Source organism: Pyricularia grisea (assembly GCF_004355905.1).
Source record: "Pyricularia grisea strain NI907 chromosome Unknown Pyricularia_grisea_NI907_Scaffold_4, whole genome shotgun sequence".
NCBI lineage: Eukaryota > Fungi > Ascomycota > Sordariomycetes > Magnaporthales > Pyriculariaceae > Pyricularia > Pyricularia grisea.
In genome coordinates this window covers 3,447,428-3,466,340 of record NW_022156718.1, presented here as the reverse complement: position 1 = coordinate 3,466,340, position 18,913 = coordinate 3,447,428, and the positions used below count along the sequence as shown (strand labels likewise).

Here is an 18,913-nt window from a genome sequence, read left to right as displayed (position 1 = left end):
GCGGCATTTGCTGTGCATTACCTACATTCTTTTCCTGGGAACAAGATCGACGTCGTCATGGGGTCGGCAGTCCAGTACCGCAATCTATCATGTTCGGTTCCAAGGGACTGTCTTCTTCCGACTTGTCTCTATTGGGAAGCTGCTTTAGTCCAAACCCCTACCAGAATATTTCTATGGCTGCGATGCGGAGGAAGCGATTTTTGCCTAAAACCTCCGTTCCAAACTCTCGCGTCACACAGATGCAAAGAAAGCCTCTCGAACGGGATTTTGGACCGTTTGAATAATTTCCCCAGTTAAAGCCAAGATCGATCCTCTCCCGAAGCTGGCAGTGAACACGTAGATCTGGCCCAGCATGCTGCCGTTTGATGGTTTTGCATATAGCACTTTTCTACATATGTCCTACGAGGGCTTGTATATATGCCGCACCAAACTTCGCACAGGACCTCACGGTGGCCACCCCCACAGAGGCGTCAATCACGGGGTTTCCGGACCGTGTTCTCCAGCTGACTCGGTCTAATATGTTCACTGTTTGGGAATAGATTGCCGGCCCCTTGTCTGCTTTCACGTCAAAGCAGTCATCCGCGCTCCATCATGTCAGATTGGCGGCTTTGCACAGGCTTGGGACAGATTGCCTTGTAGTCTATCCCACAGCCACACACGCATGCGATATGTGAAAGCCAATGCCGATGATTTGTGGACAATGTCCAGCCGTCCAGGTGAGTACGCTGAGTGGCGCCGAGCACAATCTTGGCTTCTCTTCGGCACCGCTTGCACTTTATCTGTATCACGAATTTCGGATATCCTGTGCGATTTAGAGATTCCGTATACAAAGGAGAGCAACGTCCCTATTCGGACTGCGGAGAGGACCGCCGCTTGATATATTGCCGGCATTGTAATGCATCGACTATAAATTCGTCTTTTCCCATGTCGTGAACAAATGTTGATCGGATCTGAAATGTCACCCTGCCATCCCGCGACGCGTCGATCTCCTGGAAAGGTAACTTTCGTAGTCGAACAGCAGTATCAAGCCTCTCGAGCAGAGTCACCACAGTCTCTTTGTCTACCATGAAGTTCTCACTTGCTACTGTTGCTGCCTGCGTCTCTGCAGTGCAAGCTCACGCCATCTTCCAGGTTCGTTCGCTATAACATCCCTGCCTATCCAAGCTTCAACTTCCAATGTCATCGACTAACCCAGACACGGCTGTGAACAGAAAGTGTCCGTCAACGGCAAGGATATGGGCCAACTGACGGGCATCCGGGCCCCTAGTAACAACAACCCCGTCATGGACGTCAACTCCAACTCCTTGACCTGCGGCACCCCGGGAACCACCTCCTCCGCCGTCATCGACGTCCCCTCCGGCGCCAGGGTTGGCGCCTACTACGGCCACATCATCGGCGGCGCCCAGATCCCCAACGACCCCGACCACCCCATCGCCGCCTCGCACAAGGGCCCCATTCAGGTCTACCTGGCCAAGGTCGACAACGCCGCCTCGGCCAACCCTAACAGCGCCGACTGGTTCAAGATCGACTCGGTCGGCTTCGACTCGGGCTCCAAGAAGTGGGCCGTCGACACCTTGATTCAGAACCAGGGCTGGCACTACTTCAACCTGCCTTCGTGCGTCGCCCCCGGCCAGTACCTGATGCGCGTCGAGCTGCTGGCCCTGCACTCGGCCAGCAGGCAGAACCAGTTCCAGTTCTACAGCTCGTGCGCCCAGATCAACGTCTCGGGCTCTGGCGGCTTCTCCCCCTCCCAGACCGTCAAGTTCCCCGGCGCCTACACGGCAACCGACCGTGGCATCCTCGTCAACATTTACGGTGCCAACGGCGCCACCGACATGTCCGGTTCCGGAGGCGTCTACTACCCACCTGGACCGGCCGTTATCAACTGTTAAGGTGGGCTTCGGGGCGAGCTTGAAATCTGTTTTTTTTTTTTTTTCTTTTTTGTTTTGGTATACGGTACAGGTAGTTCATAGTGTAAACTAGCATCATAGGGAAATAAGCGACGGGAGGTAGTGGAATAGCATTCATCATTGGTATGCGTCAAGCAAACAAAAGCCATATTCCGCGTGATTGCTCTGCGTGTCATGACGTAAAGTCTAGTCCTAGCTTAGAAGCTACCCATAGCATGAATTGAAGTGTGTCTAGGCTTTGTTAGCATAGGTTCGGAAGCTCAATTACTGCATCGGCACGAGTCTAGCACGTAAACAATCGAGTCAGGTACACCACCCCCCTCAACGACGAAGCTTAGGGCCGGTATCGCATGTGAGTGGTCGGGTGGCTTGTGTAGGGTAGTGGCCGAAAGTGTAGCTACTGAGTACGTTTCCCAGGGAGATGGCCGAAACTCGACTCTTGCACCAAAGATTTTGGGATGGAAAACATCCAAACCTTAGTCTGGTCATTCCGAGTCGGGCCCGAAGCGTTTAGCTGAACCTTGGTAGCTCAACCGTACCAAACGAGCACCGTTGGCTGCGCAAATATGCCGCAAAGCTCGGTTGATCTCGCGGGGGTGGTGTTGTGTACATCGGGAAAAGTTAAGAAAGGAAGAAAGGAAGAAGAAAAAAAAGAAAAAAAAGAAGAAAAGAAAAGAAAAAGGAAAAAAAAGGGAGATCACGCAAAAGGGCAGTAAATATGAATGAAGGCAAACTCCAAAAGCTCCTGCTCAGGCAATGAACGTAGTAATCACGTCTCAATTAAATCCCTAGATATATAATCTCTGTAAAAGGCCTCATCCAAGGTTCATCCGCTCATACCACCCTTATGCTTTGTTTGGTTGCTTTATTTCCCCTGCGCCTCGGCATGAGCCTTCCTCTGCTTCCTGGCGGCGAGCTTCTTGTGGATAAAGACGCCGGCCAAGATGCAAGCGATGACGAAAACGAGGCAAAAGACGACGACAACGCCGGCCTCCTGCTTGGCCCAGTTCTCCTCGCGCTTGACGAGGACCGATGTGTTGATTGCGGGCATGGTTTCCTTTTTTGGTGATGGAGATTTTGCTGACTGCTGCGTCGAGTTGTGTGTGTTGATCTTGGCGTTATATATGCTCTTGTTCTTTTACGTTTCGCTGGTGCTGAGTGTCAGCTGGACTCTTCTGTCAAGGTGTCTTGGGACGAGGCGCCCAGAAAAATATGTGTCTCGAGGATGGACTTGGTTGTTAAGGGAAATGAGCAGCTGGATGGTTGATCTTTTTGTCTCTTGGAACTTTGGGGGTTTGAGAGTAAGAGTTGATCCTTTGCGCCCTGACGTGCGGTGATGTATGCTATGATATTGACGGTCGGACGGACAACCACAGCTGTGTTGGAGCTACTTGGTAGACAAAGCCAATGGAATCAAGAGGAGTTTGGTGTAAAAGAGAGATTTTGTGTTTGGGTAGTTCAGAGGAGTAAGATGAGGATTAAAGACAGTTAACTATGCTTACCTGAGTTAGACCTTAGCTTTCTTGGATTTGAATAGTACTTCTCCGAAATTTCCGTAGGGAGGTCGTTTAACAGAACGTTTGACGCAAAACGGTGTGGCTTGCGAACGGGACCCTGAATTGCTTTCAGATGCCTCTGGAGTACTGTAGGTAGGTATTATTGGCGGATAACGTCGCAACAAGCACAAAAGGGGTATGGCAAGGCGTTTATTAACTTTCAAGGACCAGTCAACTCTGAAATAAATGGACGATCAGTTTAGATCGACTGAGATGGGCGTGTTGTGGGTGAAGAAGGGAAGAAGAACAGAGCGACTCCGAAGAAGGACAAAGAAAAGACAAGAGCAGTCCCCCGGTTTAAACGACTACCCTTGCATGTCACCGAGGCAAGTCTCTTAGCCATTATAAGAGTACCATACCTAGAAGTGGCTCCATGACATCCCCAAATACGCCTTATCATTTACCTGCATGCAGCCACACGACAACGGGCACGCTCGCTATATTCCCAGGTGGTAACAAGATGGGCTCGGGCTTACCCCAGCTTGGCCGAGCTCCCCCTGCCTCCCCGCCAACGCCCCACTTGGTGTTCACTGACAAGCTTTTTGCTGCCCCATTTTGCCGAGATGCTAGGCCTTGTCAGGCTTTGTTCTGGACGGCTAGTCATTTCTGTGTTGGGTCTGTCAGGTAACCCAATGATTTCCGGGCTTGCCGGTCGACGAGAAGAATTGTACTTGCTAGTTATGAGAGTAGCCAAACCAAAAGCAAAAACAAAAACAAAAAAGAGGATCCTCAAAGATGAGATGCTAGTCGGCCCGGTGTTTTCCTGGAAGTGGAAGGTAAGGTTAGCCGGTTTCATGCAGAAATTGGCTGCAAAAAGCTTGAGAGGCGTCCAACGGTCATGTAGGGTATGATGGTTCGATTGCTGGCTTGCCCACCCCATATTTGCACTACGCGTCACTGGAGTGGTCACGTCAAGTCGGATGGGATCCGCTTGAAAGTGTAAATACCGTAAGACTTCACAGATTGGTACGCAGTACCTATAATTCCAAGTAATGTAGCAGCAATTTGCAGTAATCTCCACTTTCGAAGAAGGGTGCCCTTCTTATTCTAAGAGTAATTTTCGTAGGCATCATCTTAGTACAATTCAGACTTCTCCAAATGTATCAGGCCGTTTGGTGGCTGCACATGAAGCATTTATGATTAGTTAGCTGGAACACCCACAGCAAGGAAGACAAAAAAAAAAAAAAAAAAAAAAAAAAAAAAAAAAAAAAAAAAAAAAAAAAAAAAAAAAAAAAAAAAAAAAAAAAAAGAGATGTCACTCACAGGAACAAACTGCCTCAGCTTCACCCCAGCCTCACGCAGCACTGCAGCTGTGTCGGTATCCATGCTATACCCTTGGCTGTATACAACCTCACTGATGCCAACTTGAGCGATCTTGATGCTGCAGGTCAGACACGGACAGGTATCGCAGTACAGGATGCTGCCATCCCGGATCCGATCCCTCCCGGCTTCGAGGAGCGCATTCTCCTCCGCGTGCAGACACAAGCACGTAGCGAGGCCCACACCGGAGCTCAATCCCTCGTTGCACCGTCCGCACCCACCCTCGCCACAGTTCAGCAGGCCCCTCGGCGTGCCGTTATAGCCCGTCGATACAACGCGCTTCTCGCGGATGAGGACGCAGCCCACGCGCCGCTTCATGCAGTTGGAGCGCTGCGCCGCCAGGCTGGCCAGAGACATGAAGTAAGCATCCCATGTCGGGCGGAGACGGTCCTCGTTGGGCAGGTCGACCTTGCCGAGCGTCGCGAACAGGTGCGCGACCGAGGACGACGTGTTGAGCAGCCGGACCGTGGCTCGGGACATGAGCGCCATGTGGCCCGAGGTGGCGTCGTAGAGGTGCTCGTCCGAGCGCCGGACAAATGCGGCGAGATCCTCCTGTACCGGGCCTTCCTTTTGCTTTTTTTGGTATCGCTCCCAGCGGATGGTGACCGGGGCGTCGACGCTGATAAGGAGGAAGAAAGGGCGTTTCGCGAGGAGGTCGAGGAGGTTGGCATCCTCAACCAGAGTCACGAAACGATCACGCCATCTTTTGGTGACAAAGTCCAAGAGGTCTGTCTCGGTTGGAAACTGTAGTAATTTGCTATTCAGATTGACAGCTGTCTGCGTCTGGCCTGTCGTAGAGGTGCCGTTGACGCCATCTTGGCCCTCTACCTTCACCGACTCCTTCAGGGACTCGCTGATGCGAAGCCGTTTGAAGCCATGATGCTCAACCAGATATTGAGCAACAGTGCTCTTCCCGGCACAGAGACCTGAATGGGTCTCGTTTCAGCTTCTACGGCCTGAACAAAGGGTCGGTCACGGGATCTTGAGGCTTCGGAGTCTGATTGTGTTTTTGAACGTACTGCCGCAAATGCCAATAAGCATGATTTGAAGAAAAAATTAATCAGTCACTAAGTAAGTGTGTCCTGCGATTAAGGCTTGGGTATGTAATCAGTCGGCTTTCGAAAGGCGTCGATCTTTACTAATTGCTTTGTTGTGGGATTTGATACATGAGCCATGTGAAAAGTATCACAAGTGAGCAACACCGTCCTGAGAACCAAAAGTCTGCCCGCTAGACACAATGTTTTGACAGGGTGACACTAGCCCGACATTTTCCTGTCCTGCCCCTGTCAGCCCCGCCAACAGAGCATGACAAGGGTGTCTCGAGCTTCCTTCATATGACGAGATGAACTTCTGACTATGATTGTGTTGCCTAAAAAGCCACATGCCCAAGGTATTCCCGAAGAAATCAAACAAAAAGAAATTTTGGGGATACATCACAGGTTATCTGCCACGTGCCGTTATTTACTACATACCTAGGCTTAACTTGCGGAACCGAACAATCGCTCAGACTAAGTTAGCAGCGGGTTGACTTTGACCTTAGGTAAGGCGCCTAATTCAGTAAAAGTGGAGGCCCATTGCAGCCTGGTCATGTCCAGCACCACAGATAACCGCATCGATGCTTCCAGGGGAGCTAGAGAAGGGCCCACTCACGCGCGCGCACACGGAAAGCAGCAGCTGCCCCAAAGGTTACCCCGCAATACATCATCTCCAATCCCACCTGCAGCTGGTTGAGCTCTTGTGTAGGCAGGCAAGCAGGCAGCCGTCACCCACAAAGTTCCTCTACACCAGATAGCCGGAGCTTTCATCCAACCTTTGTCATCGCTTGCCTCACTTCTTAGAGATTACCAGAAAATCATCACTTTCCGTCCTACTGGCATCGATAACAAGTTTCGTATACTTTTCGTTGTACGAGTAATCATAAATCCTGCTCCCAGTCAACCAAGAGAACAGCTAGCTATACTGGAGCGTCGAAAAAAAAAACTCAGGGTTGCATCTATAGCTTAAACCGTTACCACATTCAATCATGTCCGGAAATGATGAGGCGGCGGCGGCAGGCGCCGCGCCACCTCAGGCTCTGCAGTTTGCGCCATTCGAGTCGCAGATAGAGATGCCCTTTTACTCGGCTCTCTTCTCTCGAAAGCTCGATCATGACAAGCTCGACGACTCGGTCCGTCCTGTTATTGGCCTTTATCAGCCAATGTCGGAGAGACCCCCAGCCGAAAGCACAAAAATGCAGATACAAGGCGGGGCGCTGTCTAGTTCACAGTATGTTTTTTTCTTGCTGCATGTTTTTGTGCCTGAATTAAGGGCCTAAGTGATGACTGGAGTACGTTTCTCTGACCCCAAGCCCCTTGTCAGTGTACCCATGGGATATACTCGCGCAGACGGTAGCATCCGGAATTTCAACACCATAGAAGATTTCAAGAAGGCAGACAAGGGAGCGATATTACGACAGGCTGGAGCTCAGGTATGTAGAAGATATCATGAGTGAGATTCTTTAGGGAACAACTGCCCTCCTTCCATGCTAACTATAACCCTCCAGATCTGGGATGCTATCAAAGATGGCTCCATATACGAAATCCCTTCCCTTCTCTCCTCCTTTGCAATTCTTTCCTTTGCAGATCTCAAAAAGTACCGTTTCACATACTGGTTCGCATACCCTACACTTCATTCAGTTCCAGCTTGGAGGCGGGATGGACCTTTAGAACGCTTCAGTTCCAAGGAGACTACAGCGCTTGTCAATGAGGTCGGTACTTTCCGCTATGCGCACGACACCAGGCAGCACGGCTTTTTCCTTGCCAAAAAGGTCCCATACCGCTCCGGACCCTTCCGAAGGGGTCTGCCTCGTGATGATTCGGACGGGGAGGATATCGGCTTCACATGGAGCATCGGTGCGTTGGGTGATTTTGAAAAGGGATTTTTCAAGGGGATCAAGGAAGCGGACCAGTATATCGCTTTCGTCGACTCCTCCAGCTACGCCGAGAACCCATCGTGGCCTCTGCGGAACTTGCTTGTTCTCATCAGGCAGCGCTTTCAGCTCCAAAAGGTCAAGATATTGTGCTACAGAGATACTCAGGCTAGGAGGGATGAGCCTAGGAGCATCGTTCTGCCCCTCGCCTCTGAAGGACCTGCCACGGCACAAACTTCGGAGATGCCCAAGGTTACAGGATGGGAGCGTCATCCGAGTAGCAAGTTGCAGGCTCGGGTCATCAGCCTTGCCGAGTACATGGACCCGGCGCGGATTGCGGATCAGGCGGTGGACCTGAACCTGAAGCTCATGAAGTGGCGAATTTCACCAAAGCTCGACCTGGAAGCAATGCGGTCTCTCAAGTGCTTGCTGTTAGGCGCAGGAACCCTCGGAAGTTATGTTTCACGCAACCTGATGGGTTGGGGTGTTCGCAAGATCACTTTTGTCGACTACGGAAACGTGTCGTTCTCCAATCCTGTCCGTCAGCCACTATTTGAGTTCGAAGACTGCCTCTCTGGCGGTGTACCTAAGGCACCCAAGGCGGCCGAAGCTCTCAAGAAGATTAACCCAGGTGTTGAAGCTGAGGGTCATGTACTCTCTGTGCCGATGCTTGGCCACCCGGTGCTCAACGAAGCACAAACCAAGGAGGACTTTGAAAAGCTCCAGCAGCTAATCAGGGCTCACGATGTTGTTTTCTTGCTGATGGACACCAGGGAGTCTAGATGGTTGCCCACGGTCATGGGCAAAGCCGAGGGCAAGATAGTCATGAATGCGGCTCTTGGTTTTGATACATACGTGGTCATGCGTCATGGTGCTGCGCCAAAAGATGGTACCGAATCGACGCTGGGGTGCTATTTCTGCAACGACGTTGTGGCACCTTCTGACGTACGCCTATACTACAATACCCAAATAACCCTGTCTGTATCCATGTGGAACGCTCTACTGACACAATATCGTATAGTCAATGAAGGACCAGACACTAGACCAGCAGTGCACAGTAACGCGGCCCGGAGTCGCCGCCATTGCATCAGCAATGCTGGTTGAGATGCTCACAAGCGTGCTCCAACACCCCCAGAGGGAACACGCACCCGCTCCCAAGCCCACAGGACCGCCGAGTAACCCAGAGTACCAGCGCGACCCGCCAGACCATGCCCTCGGCATAGTGCCTCACCAGGTCCGTGGTTTCTTGGCCAACTTTCAAAATATGATCATCAGCGGCGAGTCATACCCGAACTGCAGTGCGTGCAGTTCGCCCATTGTCGGGGCGTACAAGTCAGACGGATGGGAGTTTGTCAAGAAGGCGCTGTCAGACAAGGATTACGTGCTGGAGCTGTCTGGCCTGGCCGAGGTGCAGAGGCAGGCAGAGGCGATGCAGAACGAAGTAGATTGGGATGAGGATGAAGACGTGGCCGCTGCTGAGGAGGGAGATGGTGAGATGCTTTAGGTGAGCGGTGTTACTGCTCAGCCGGTTTTTCTGTGATGGCCTCTCTGTATTAGTGGTCTGTATTGACAGCGGTGTTTTGAGAGTGTGATGATGGACTATTTGCTTGCCATTAGGACTGACGGCGTTCTTGGATGGGAATGGTGTTGGCTGTTGTAGCCTGGGTGGTTTGATGTTAGTCTTTCTACAGACCGTGGCTTCTGCTTTTTTGCCAGAGAATAGTGGCTGCTATTAGCGCTACAAGAGGGGAATAGTCGTCTGTATTTCAACTAGCGAACACGGTTAAACCTTTTCTGCGTGCAGATTACACTCAATAGACCGAGTTTTGTTTTTACAGAGAAAGCTGGAATGGAAACATTTCCGAAGCCAGTGTTTTTTGTTAGGTACATGAAACTACAGAAATCTGTTGTCCAACTGATATTTGAACAAGGTTAGAAGAGCCTGACTGTAAAAAGAAAAACGAAAAAAAGAACAAGACGTGTAACAACACAAGTCTACATGGCAGTGGCATGAACAAAAAAAAAAGGCATTACCAGCAACATCTCTCGGACCCCCCTTTATCCGTTCTCTTTAATCTCCCCGTATACTTCCCCCCTCTCTTTTCACAGCCTCTGCCTCCCCCTCGTCTCGATGGGGATGAGACACATGCCGACGAAGGCGGCGAGGATCAGCACGGCCGAGAGGTAGATCGGGGCGGTGGAGCCGTCCCCTGGAATATTGGCAGCCAGGACGGGGGCGAGCAAGCCCGCGACGCGGTTGAGGAAGCTGGCCACTCCGGTCCCGGCGCCGCGCACGGGAGCGGGGAAGATCTCGGGCGTAAAGGCGTACAGTACGCCGTACATGATGTTTTGCGAAAAGGCCTCGATGCACGAAAAGGCCAGCTGCGCGGACGGGGTCGTGCCCAGCGTCGCGAAGCCGAAGAGGAACACGGCCGACACCAAGGTGGAGATGGCGAGCGTGCCCTTGCGGCCCAGCAGCGGCGACGGGTGGTCCACCGTGTAGGCGGCCAGCAGGGAGCCCGGCACGCCGACGATGGAGGTTATGGCGTAGTTGCGGTACGTCTCGGCCGAGATGGCTTGGGGTTGCTGTGGAGCGTCGGCGCGGGCGGCCATGACGGCGGGGGTGTTGGTGGAGTCGCTGACGCCGCGGGAGAGGTACTGGGGGAGGAATGCGTTGAAGAGCGGGTAGCCCATTCCGATGGTGGCCCAGACGAACCACATGATGGCGGTGGCCAGGCCGAGCGTCTTGTTGCTGAACAGCGGGCGGATGCGGTCTCCAGAGAAGGAGGCGAGCTTTGCGCGCAGGACAGAGGTGGTGTCGAGAGTAGGCCGCCTGGAGGACTCGAAGGCGTCATCGTCGTCATCGTCGTCGTCGGCAACGTCGTCCATGATCTTCTCGGTCAGCCACGTCTTGACGCCGTTGCGGTAGGCGAGACCGTGGACGACGGCGACGGCCTCGCCCTGTCGGCCCTTGGAGAGCAGGAACTTGGGCGACTCGAACAGGTTAAAGACAAAGAAGCGCAGGGCAAACATGAGCAGGGTGACGACGCCAATGGCAAAGACGAACCAGCGCCAGCCCTGGTCAACGGGCCAGTTGGCCATAAAGTACCAGGCGAACAGGCTGGAGCAGAGCTGGCCGACGGGCCACCAGACGGACAAGAGGGTCAGCAGGCTGCTGCTGGCGTCGGGGAGGAACTCGAGGAACAAGGCGCCGTCGACGGGCAGGTTGCCGCCCACGCCCGAACCCAGCGCTGCCAGCATCAGGCACAACCAGCCCCACGACGGGGCGTACGAGGCCAGGATGCCAAACACGCCCGTGATAAAGAGCGTCGCGTTAAAGGCGATGCGTCGGCCCATCATGTCGGAGCCGATTCCCCATGTGAAGGAACCGACGCAGAGGCCGAGGAAGAGGGTCGAGGTCGTGTAGCGGACCGTCTTTTCCGAGATGCCGAATTCGGCCGATAATGAGGGTAGGAGAAGGGAGACTCCCTTTTTTTTTTGGAGTATTAGCAACAGTTTTCATCCTCCATTTCTGTGAATATAACAAAACCAGAAAAAACAGTTTGTGAAAAGAAAACTCACCTGCATCCACAGATTATCTGCAAACCAGCCAAACCCACATAGGAAAAACAGCTGCCAGTTGTACCGACCCATGCCGATATCCTGGACGGCCTTGTTGATGAGCTTGGACTTCATCTCGTAGGCGGTCGGCCGGGCTCCTCCGCCGCCCAGCCGGACCTCACGCCTCAGACCTTCGATGCTGTACTCTGCCGCCCGCATCTCGAGCATGCCCGCCTCCTCTCCGCCGTCGCCGCGCTTCCCTCCGGCCTCGTCGTCATTGTTGTCGGCAGTCGACGGCGGCTCCTCGTACTCGGTCCTCCCGCTGCGTGCCGAGTGGCTGTACAAGTGGGCCTCCTCGAGCGGGATCAGCACGCCGGCGTAGCTGCTTGTCGTCTCCACACGGAGAGGCCAACGAGGGTAGAGCCTCATGCTCTTTTTGTCTTTGTTGCCGTTTTTGAAATTTCCCTCTGGTTGTCGCTTTTTACCCTCTTGACCCTTTCAACTAGAAAAGGCACCATAAACAAAAAAACAAAACAAAAATTGGGATAATGAAAATAACTGCCAAAAAAAATATTTCGAGCTTTTCTCCCCTTTGTCTCTAACGATTAGGTTGTAGACAGCCCAAGCCTAGCCAGATCGTGGGTAGTATGGAGCCTAGCGCGGAAGGCGTAATAATGGCCAGGTGAGATGAGATGGTTTTGGGGTGTTCGAAATAGGTTCAAGGTAACACCTAGTTTAAGTCAGAGAACAACAAACATAGACGGACGCTAAGAAAAACAAGACTGTTTGCAAAAGCCTCGGCTCGTAAACGGCGGAGAAGAGAAGGTTCTTAGAAGTAATGCAGACACACAAACTCCCACACCCGATCCATCAGAGCTCAGATAGGTTGGTTACGTGAGTTTTTTTTTTCTTCTTTTTTCCTTCTTCTTTTTGTTGTTGCGTAACAATCCTTTTCTGCAAGACCCTTTCGTTGCTGACAGGTATTCCGTTTTTTACTACCCTCCTTCAACGACGGGACCTTGTGAAACTGAGACACCCCGACGCGTTCCCTCCTTGTAACCCAACGGGATTTGGGGGTGTTTGGTGGATCCCCTGTCCAAGTTTAAAAAGCCCGTCTGTGCCTTGGACGAAAAAAAAAAAAAAGGATGGATGGGGACGGTCACTTTGAACAAGTTGAAAAGAAAGATGCCGTTTTGGTGAAAATCACAATAAAATATTCTCCATATGAATTGTCGTTGTCGAAGACAGTTCATCAGCAGTAAGATTAAAACCCCTCCAAAACCCCTAGAAAAAAAAAATAAAAAACTGGAGATGTTTGACAAAACCAGGTTCGGGTCGATCAACCCCCTGCGCCACCCAAGGCAAAGAAAGACTTTTTTTTTTTCTGAAGCAAGCAAACAAAACGAAAGTACAGAGTTACTTCGTACAACGGTACAGTGCAAACAAAATTCTCAACCACCAAAAAACCACAGGCGAATCGGGGACTTGTACCTGGAATTGACGGCATGGATGATGCAAGGATTCTTCCCAACGGCCCGCCTGATTGGACTTATTGATCACGGGTACATTTCAGCTGGCACAGATTTCCCCGCATTTGTTGTCATTGTAATACCTGGTGCCGCATAAAGCGTAGAATAGAGCTTGACCCCCACGCGGATTTTGAAGAGGTGTAAAAATGTATTTGTCTTGTTGGTTTGATGACGAAGATGGGAGGTAGGTGAGAATAATTACTGGCTGACCCATACAGCACACAGTATCATCCACTTTGGGTATTTGCACGTGGTAAAATTGCCAGCAGGTACTCCAGTAAAGGCAAAAGGCAACAGGGTAAATGTTTTCATCGGCATTACCACTGTCTGCACAGTGCATCCCTTTGCTTGATCAAAGCGTTCAGGATCATCAAGGTTTGACCGCTTAGAACGAACAACATCTTGCCGTTCTTCATCCTGTAAATATGCTCGAGCTTGCAAACAATGTCTGGGGTAAAATAAAGTATCATTTTCAAAAACGCCAATCAAATGCCAATGTTGCCAACAAAAAAAAAAAAAAAGCAGTCTAGATCTGGTCTAGTCTACCTGGTCCCTTGCGCGCCGTGGGGTGCATCGACCCTCCTCCTCCTCAGCGCCGTCCCCAACGCGTCCCTGACCATAGGATCCGACCGGATCGTGTTGTTGACGAGCCACTCCTTCATCTTGCCCTGCACGTTTGCCACGGCTTCGGCGTCGCCCTGGAACGGCACCAGCTCCATCTTGAGCAGGTTGTCGGCATCCCCGCCGACGGCGCCGGCCATCTGCTCGAGGCGCATGAGGGCCTGGTTCAGCTGCTCGTCAGCCTTTGACGCATCGCGTTCCTTGCGGGAGACGTTGATCTGGCCGCTCGACGTGTCGGCGCCTAGCAGCGGGCCGATGTGGGAAAACGCCACGTACAGCGTCACGGCCACCTTGCGCGCGAGCTGGATGGCCTGGAAGGGTAGGTATGGCGACGAGAGCTGCTGCTGCTGCGGGTTGACTGCTGCCGTGCCGACGAGGGTGGACAGGCGGGTGAGGACTGGGTTGACGAAGCGGACGAACAAGGCCGGGTGGCGAGGGCGGGTGACGACGTGGACCTCGAACAGGAACATGGCGGAGAAGGTAAGCCAGCGCCATGTGCGTCCCCACTCGAGGTATCCCATCCAGCCGAGGAACCACATGAAACCGGCGGTGGCGCCGTAAAACGGCACGAGGTTCTGTAGGCCCTGCGAGACAAAGTCGCGGATCGTGGTGCAGCGCGTCCACGACACCACGTCCGGGCCCAGGCGGTCGTAGGCGAAGCGGCGAGCCGGGTTGACTAGAGTCTCTTGGGCGGTCTTGAGGCGCATGAAGAAGAGGGCAGCGGTGCCATCGCTGTCGCCCGAGACCTTGTCGGGGTGGAACTGGGCGGCGAGTCGGCGGAAGCGGGACTTGATCTCCTTCTCGGTCGCCGATGGGAGGAGACCCAGGTCCGAGTAGAAAGAGCCCTCGCGGCGGAGTTCGTAGTCGGCCTCGTAGATGGTGTAGAGGAGGTATAGGGATACGACGAGGATGTGGATGCGGCGGCGGTGCTCGGCGTAGCGGGCGGTGCCGGGTTGGGGTTTGGGATCGCCGGCGCGGACGGTTATGCCATAGTATATTGTTTGTACCCAGCCGGTTACGAGCTGTATATTGTTTCAAAGAGGTCAACTGAGTTCTGTGGCTGCCAGCTGGTGGTGGTGCGCGATTCCGGTTAATGAGGTGACAGCGAGACTTACGTTGGGTAGAAAAGTCCACCCTATTAGGGATAAAAAGCCCGACATTTTGATGTTAATCTCCTCCTAATTCTTGACAAGCAATTTGTTATTAATTTCCCATGCCGGGAGCTTGTATAATTTCAAGAATGGGTTTCCTGCTGTGTAAGTTGAGGAAAACCGGACGAAGGTGTCTTTGTCTTTCTTTGTCTTCTTTGTCGCGATCTGCGATTGCGCGGGAAAGCTGTCCCCTATGCATTCAGTCTGTGGAAAGTGGGCACTAGGCTAGTTTGACCCCTGCAGGTACCTGGCCTTACGGCAAGGATCCATTATTCAGCGATATACCCCTAACCCTGTAATGTACTAGTCGTTGAATGGCCCGAATGTAACATGGCACATTATTTTTGGTTCTCGAATCTCGTTTTCGATCGTTCCTTGACTGTTCATCTCGACACACACACACACACACACTTGTTCGTTCCACTCAACTTCGTCTGTGGGAGGAGGGGGAGCGGGAAAGACAAAGAAAAGTACCTTTTAGCGAATGATTGTTTCGAATTTCATGAACTTCATAAATTTCATCCCCCGAACACGGGATGTTGATTCGGCATTCTTCAATTACCGACTTCAACTCCCACCACACCGTTCCATCCCGAGCATCGATGCCGGTGCACCCCGCTGTCAGGGGAGTCTTGGTTCCGTGTCCCGTTTTTCGAATTCCTAAGGTCCGTTTCTGGCCTTAGCTCCGTGGTTATCAAGCTTCTTGTCCTGCCTGTTTGACTTTAGCCGCTTTGTCGATCCCACGTTGGGAAAGTCACTGGACCCCCGGACTCTGACAAAGATTGTGATACTCAAGACGCTTTAAAAGGCAGGCACCAAGAAAACAAACTCTGGTTAGGTCTATATTATTCGATTTAATATAAACTGATTTATATGCACCAAGTGTCCTATCCAAGGAGCAGTTCCCCGGATCAAGGCTGTGTGTCTCGTCCCCCCCTGGCGCCACCTGCAGTCGTCACCGGAGAAATACTGTCCGCCTATGTATGTTATTTGCACAGAGGTCTTTTTCCCGTCATTCGAACCGAGATGGAGGTTTTGAGTCCCATCACGGGTTGATGAAAGTCACCTATAAAATAGGGATGGCCAGGCTCTGATGAGAGAGAAAATGATACCAAAATCCAAGGATTCATCAGTGGTTTAAGCCCTCCACGAATTCTTCTTGTTTGCTCCCAGCCGCTCTTTACTCTGCCAAGGCCCCGTAATCAATCAACTTGTGTCACAAACATCTTACTTCGCCAACATGCGTTTCTCCAGCATCTTCAGCGTCCTGGCGACAGCAGCCATGGCTTCGGCCGCGCAGTTGCAACAAGTCACCAACTGGGGGGACAACCCTACCAACATCCAGATGTTCATCTATGTGCCGGACCGCGTGGCCGCTAATCCAGCTATTATCGTTGCTGTAAGCATTATCTCCCCCTTTTCAGGAGAAGAGAAAAAGGGAACCAAGAACCCCCTATCTCAGAATCAACTAACACGACCTCCCGTTCAAAACAGCTTCACCCCTGCGGTGGCAGTGCCCGCCAATGGTTCAGCGGCACACGCCTGCCGTCGTACGCGGACCAGAACGGCTTCATCTTGATCTACGCCGGCACCCCCAACCAGTCCAACTGCTGGGACGTGCAGAACCCAGCCTCTCTCACGCACGGGCAGGGCGGCGACGCCAAGGGCATCGTGGCCATGGTCAACTACACGCTCAACCGGTACAACGGCAACAAGGACAAGGTGTACGTGATGGGATCGTCCTCGGGGGCCATGATGACCAACGTGATGGCGGGATCGTACCCGGACGTGTTCGAGGCCGGAGCGGCGTACAGCGGGACGGCGCACGCCTGCTTCGCCGGAGCCGCAGGCGCGACGCCCTTCTCGGCCAACCAGACGTGCGCGCAAGGCCTGACGCACACGCCGCAGCAGTGGGGCGACTTTGTCCGCAACTCGTACCCGGGCTACACGGGCCGGCGGCCGCGCATGCAGATCTGGCACGGCAACGCCGACACCCTGGTCAGGCCCGCCTGCGCCCACGAGACCCTCAAGCAGTGGAGCAACGTGCTCGGCGTAACCGTCTCCCGCAACGTCACGGGCGTGCCCTCGGCTCAGTACACTCAGACCATCTACGGAGACGGCACCAAGCTGCAGGGGTTCTTTGGCAACGGTGTCGGGCACACGGCGCCGGTCAACGAGGACTTGATGCTTAGGTTCTTTGGGCTGATTGCGTAAAAAAGGATTGTGAGGGGAGAGAGAGAGAGCGGAAAAGGGAGAGAGAAACTCAGTTGTACATAAGGGGTGTGTCATGAGGGAAGCAACATGCCTTTGGTTAGTATTTGCAAAGGGGTGAGAAAATGAGAAGATGCGATTCGCAAGGAAAAAGTTCTTTCTTCTTCCTGTAAATACATGGCTTTATTTACTCTTTTGGCTTGAGCCGAGAGATTTTTTTTTTTGGTTGGTGAAAAATTGAAAAGGATACCTTGAGGTGTTGAGTCGTGAATGGGAAAGGAAGGGGAAAAAAAAAGTCCCAAATTCGGTTTGCTTCGGTGGTCATTTACGGTACTTACCCCATGGGGCGAGCGGCTTACTCGGTTCCTGTTCGCCAAGCTCGTGCCATGCGCCAACCGCTAAGCAACCTGACACCTTTCACGTCATTCAGCAGCGTTTTGCTTAGTTGAGCCCAACCTTAATAGACTCACTGCCTCGGGTCTGAGTCTTTTTTATTTATTTTACTGCATCACCGTTGCTTATCTCAAAACATGAAGCTATACTAAGTGAATTATTATTTTACTTTATATACCAAAGCATCTTGGTTTGTCGTACACGTTGTGTGAACTTTTGTTCATTCTTCATCGGCTACAATTGCGTGGTCGGTCGACGGGTCGATCTGCTGATCTTCCTGTACCTCGGCATCAGCGGCTCGCATCACCAAAGGAGAAAAGTCACGGGCAAAGGGAGCAGGCCACCATGGGAAACATCACGGTCGCCACACGGCGTATCGCTGGGAGGAGGACTCACAAATGCACAATACCAACCACTACACATAATTCACCTTTACCATTATCATCATCATCATTGTCATCGCCATTATTATCGTCAGCATCATCACACCCGCAGCAAAGCCGTAATGCCTCCACATCTACATCCACTTCCGCATCCTCAGCACCACCACCACCCCCCTCCACTATCAAACATACCTCTACCACTACCGGCACACCCCGCCGTCCAAAAACAGCAATATTCTTCCCCGGCCAGGGCGTACAGAAAGTAGGCATGCTGACGCCCTGGCTGGAAAATTTTCCCTCAACCGCCCGGCCCATAATCCAAGAGATCGACGACTGCCTGGGCTACAAGCTCTCGGACATCATCCGGGACGGGCCCAACAAGCTCCTGACGGCCACCCCTCACGCTCAGCCCGCCATCATGGCCACGTCGATCCTGATCCTCCGCGTGCTGGAGCGCGACTTTGGCTTCTCCCCGCTGGAGCACAAGGTCGACTTTGTGCTGGGCCACTCCCTGGGCGAGTTCGCCGCCCTGGTAGCGGGGGGATACCTCACCTTTGCCGACAGCCTGCGTCTGGTGCAGCGGCGGGCCCAGGCCATGGCGGCCGCCACCAAGGCGGCGCGCGAGGGGAGGCCAGACGTCGAGTACGGCATGGTGGCCATCGTCACGGAGCCCGAGTACCTGCCGCGGCTGGTGCAGGCGATCCGCGAGTTCCTGGGCCACTCGAGCGAGGGCGCCAAGGCCGAGTCGTCAGCATCGGCCGCTCCCATCGAGCACGTCTCCATCGCAAACGTCAACAGCAAAAACCAGATCGTGCTGTCGGGCGAGCTGGGCCGCATAAAGACCCTCGTGGCCCACGTGCGCCAGTTTTTGGGTCATGACCCCCGAGCCGTCCGCCTAAACAGCGACAGCCCCTTCCACTCGCCCATCATGAGGCCGGCCGTCGCTGTGGTGCGTGACATGCTGGCCGCCGGCGGCGAGGGCGGTGGCATGGTCACTTTCCCGGCCAAGATCCCCTGCGTCAGCAACATCAGCGCCCGGCCCTTTGAGAGCGAGGCCCAGCTCAAGGACCTGCTCGCCCGTCAGTGCCTCGAGACCGTAAGGTGGTGGGACAGCATACGGTACCTCGACCAGCGGGAAAAGGTGAGGCGCTGGATTGGCATCGGGCCCGGGAAGGTCGGAAGGAACCTGGTGGGCAAAGAGGTTGGAATGCGAGGCAAGGGTGTCGTTAAGGGCGCTGGTGTTTGGGGGATCACGGAGCCCAGCGAGGTCGAGGAGGTGCTGAGAGGCCTCGAGGAGACTGAGTTTGTTGTCGATGAGCTGGACTGAGCTCCGCTCTCTGACTTACTTTTTTTTTTTTTTTTTTTGGGGG

At 53.1% G+C, this 18,913-nt stretch overlaps 7 protein-coding genes across 7 annotated transcripts; 3 read left to right on the top strand and 4 right to left on the bottom strand.

Annotated features, from left to right (window-relative positions):
• The first annotated feature begins 572 nt into the window (after nucleotides 1-572).
• Nucleotides 573-1,955, top strand: PgNI_07727 (uncharacterized protein). Its single transcript, XM_031127737.1, has 2 exons — nucleotides 573-1,131; nucleotides 1,212-1,955. The coding sequence occupies exons 1-2, from the start codon at nucleotides 1,066-1,068 to the stop codon at nucleotides 1,890-1,892; spliced, it is 747 nt and encodes a 248-aa protein (XP_030981753.1). The 5' UTR covers nucleotides 573-1,065; the 3' UTR covers nucleotides 1,893-1,955.
• An 820-nt stretch (nucleotides 1,956-2,775) lies between these two features.
• Nucleotides 2,776-2,961, bottom strand: PgNI_07726 (uncharacterized protein; the record flags this gene model as incomplete). The annotated part of the gene is made up of 1 exon (XM_031127736.1): nucleotides 2,776-2,961. One exon carries the CDS (start codon nucleotides 2,959-2,961, stop codon nucleotides 2,776-2,778), a length of 186 nt encoding a protein of 61 aa, XP_030980493.1.
• A 1,503-nt stretch (nucleotides 2,962-4,464) lies between these two features.
• On the bottom strand, nucleotides 4,465-6,240 carry PgNI_07725 (uncharacterized protein). Its single transcript, XM_031127735.1, has 3 exons — nucleotides 5,806-6,240; nucleotides 4,730-5,712; nucleotides 4,465-4,585 (listed from the first exon to the last, which is right to left on the bottom strand). Exons 1-3 carry the CDS (start codon nucleotides 5,825-5,827, stop codon nucleotides 4,541-4,543), a joined length of 1,050 nt encoding a protein of 349 aa, XP_030980494.1. The 5' UTR covers nucleotides 5,828-6,240; the 3' UTR covers nucleotides 4,465-4,540.
• Nucleotides 6,241-6,608: 368 nt separating this feature from the next.
• PgNI_07724 (uncharacterized protein) lies at nucleotides 6,609-12,157 on the top strand. Its single transcript, XM_031127734.1, has 5 exons — nucleotides 6,609-7,051; nucleotides 7,145-7,253; nucleotides 7,329-8,639; nucleotides 8,716-11,175; nucleotides 11,268-12,157. Exons 1-4 carry the CDS (start codon nucleotides 6,810-6,812, stop codon nucleotides 9,196-9,198), a joined length of 2,145 nt encoding a protein of 714 aa, XP_030980820.1. The 5' UTR covers nucleotides 6,609-6,809; the 3' UTR covers nucleotides 9,199-11,175; nucleotides 11,268-12,157.
• PgNI_07723 (uncharacterized protein) lies at nucleotides 8,677-12,157 on the bottom strand. Its single transcript, XM_031127733.1, has 2 exons — nucleotides 11,277-12,157; nucleotides 8,677-11,183 (listed from the first exon to the last, which is right to left on the bottom strand). Exons 1-2 carry the CDS (start codon nucleotides 11,682-11,684, stop codon nucleotides 9,798-9,800), a joined length of 1,794 nt encoding a protein of 597 aa, XP_030980496.1. The 5' UTR covers nucleotides 11,685-12,157; the 3' UTR covers nucleotides 8,677-9,797.
• A 1,118-nt stretch (nucleotides 12,158-13,275) lies between these two features.
• PgNI_07722 (uncharacterized protein) lies at nucleotides 13,276-14,624 on the bottom strand. Its single transcript, XM_031127732.1, has 2 exons — nucleotides 14,521-14,624; nucleotides 13,276-14,427 (listed from the first exon to the last, which is right to left on the bottom strand). Exons 1-2 carry the CDS (start codon nucleotides 14,563-14,565, stop codon nucleotides 13,327-13,329), a joined length of 1,146 nt encoding a protein of 381 aa, XP_030980497.1. The 5' UTR covers nucleotides 14,566-14,624; the 3' UTR covers nucleotides 13,276-13,326.
• Nucleotides 14,625-14,969: 345 nt separating this feature from the next.
• Nucleotides 14,970-18,908, top strand: PgNI_07721 (uncharacterized protein). The gene is made up of 2 exons (XM_031127731.1): nucleotides 14,970-15,955; nucleotides 16,051-18,908. The coding sequence occupies exons 1-2, from the start codon at nucleotides 15,797-15,799 to the stop codon at nucleotides 16,768-16,770; spliced, it is 879 nt and encodes a 292-aa protein (XP_030980498.1). The 5' UTR covers nucleotides 14,970-15,796; the 3' UTR covers nucleotides 16,771-18,908.
• The last annotated feature ends 5 nt before the right edge of the window (nucleotides 18,909-18,913 follow it).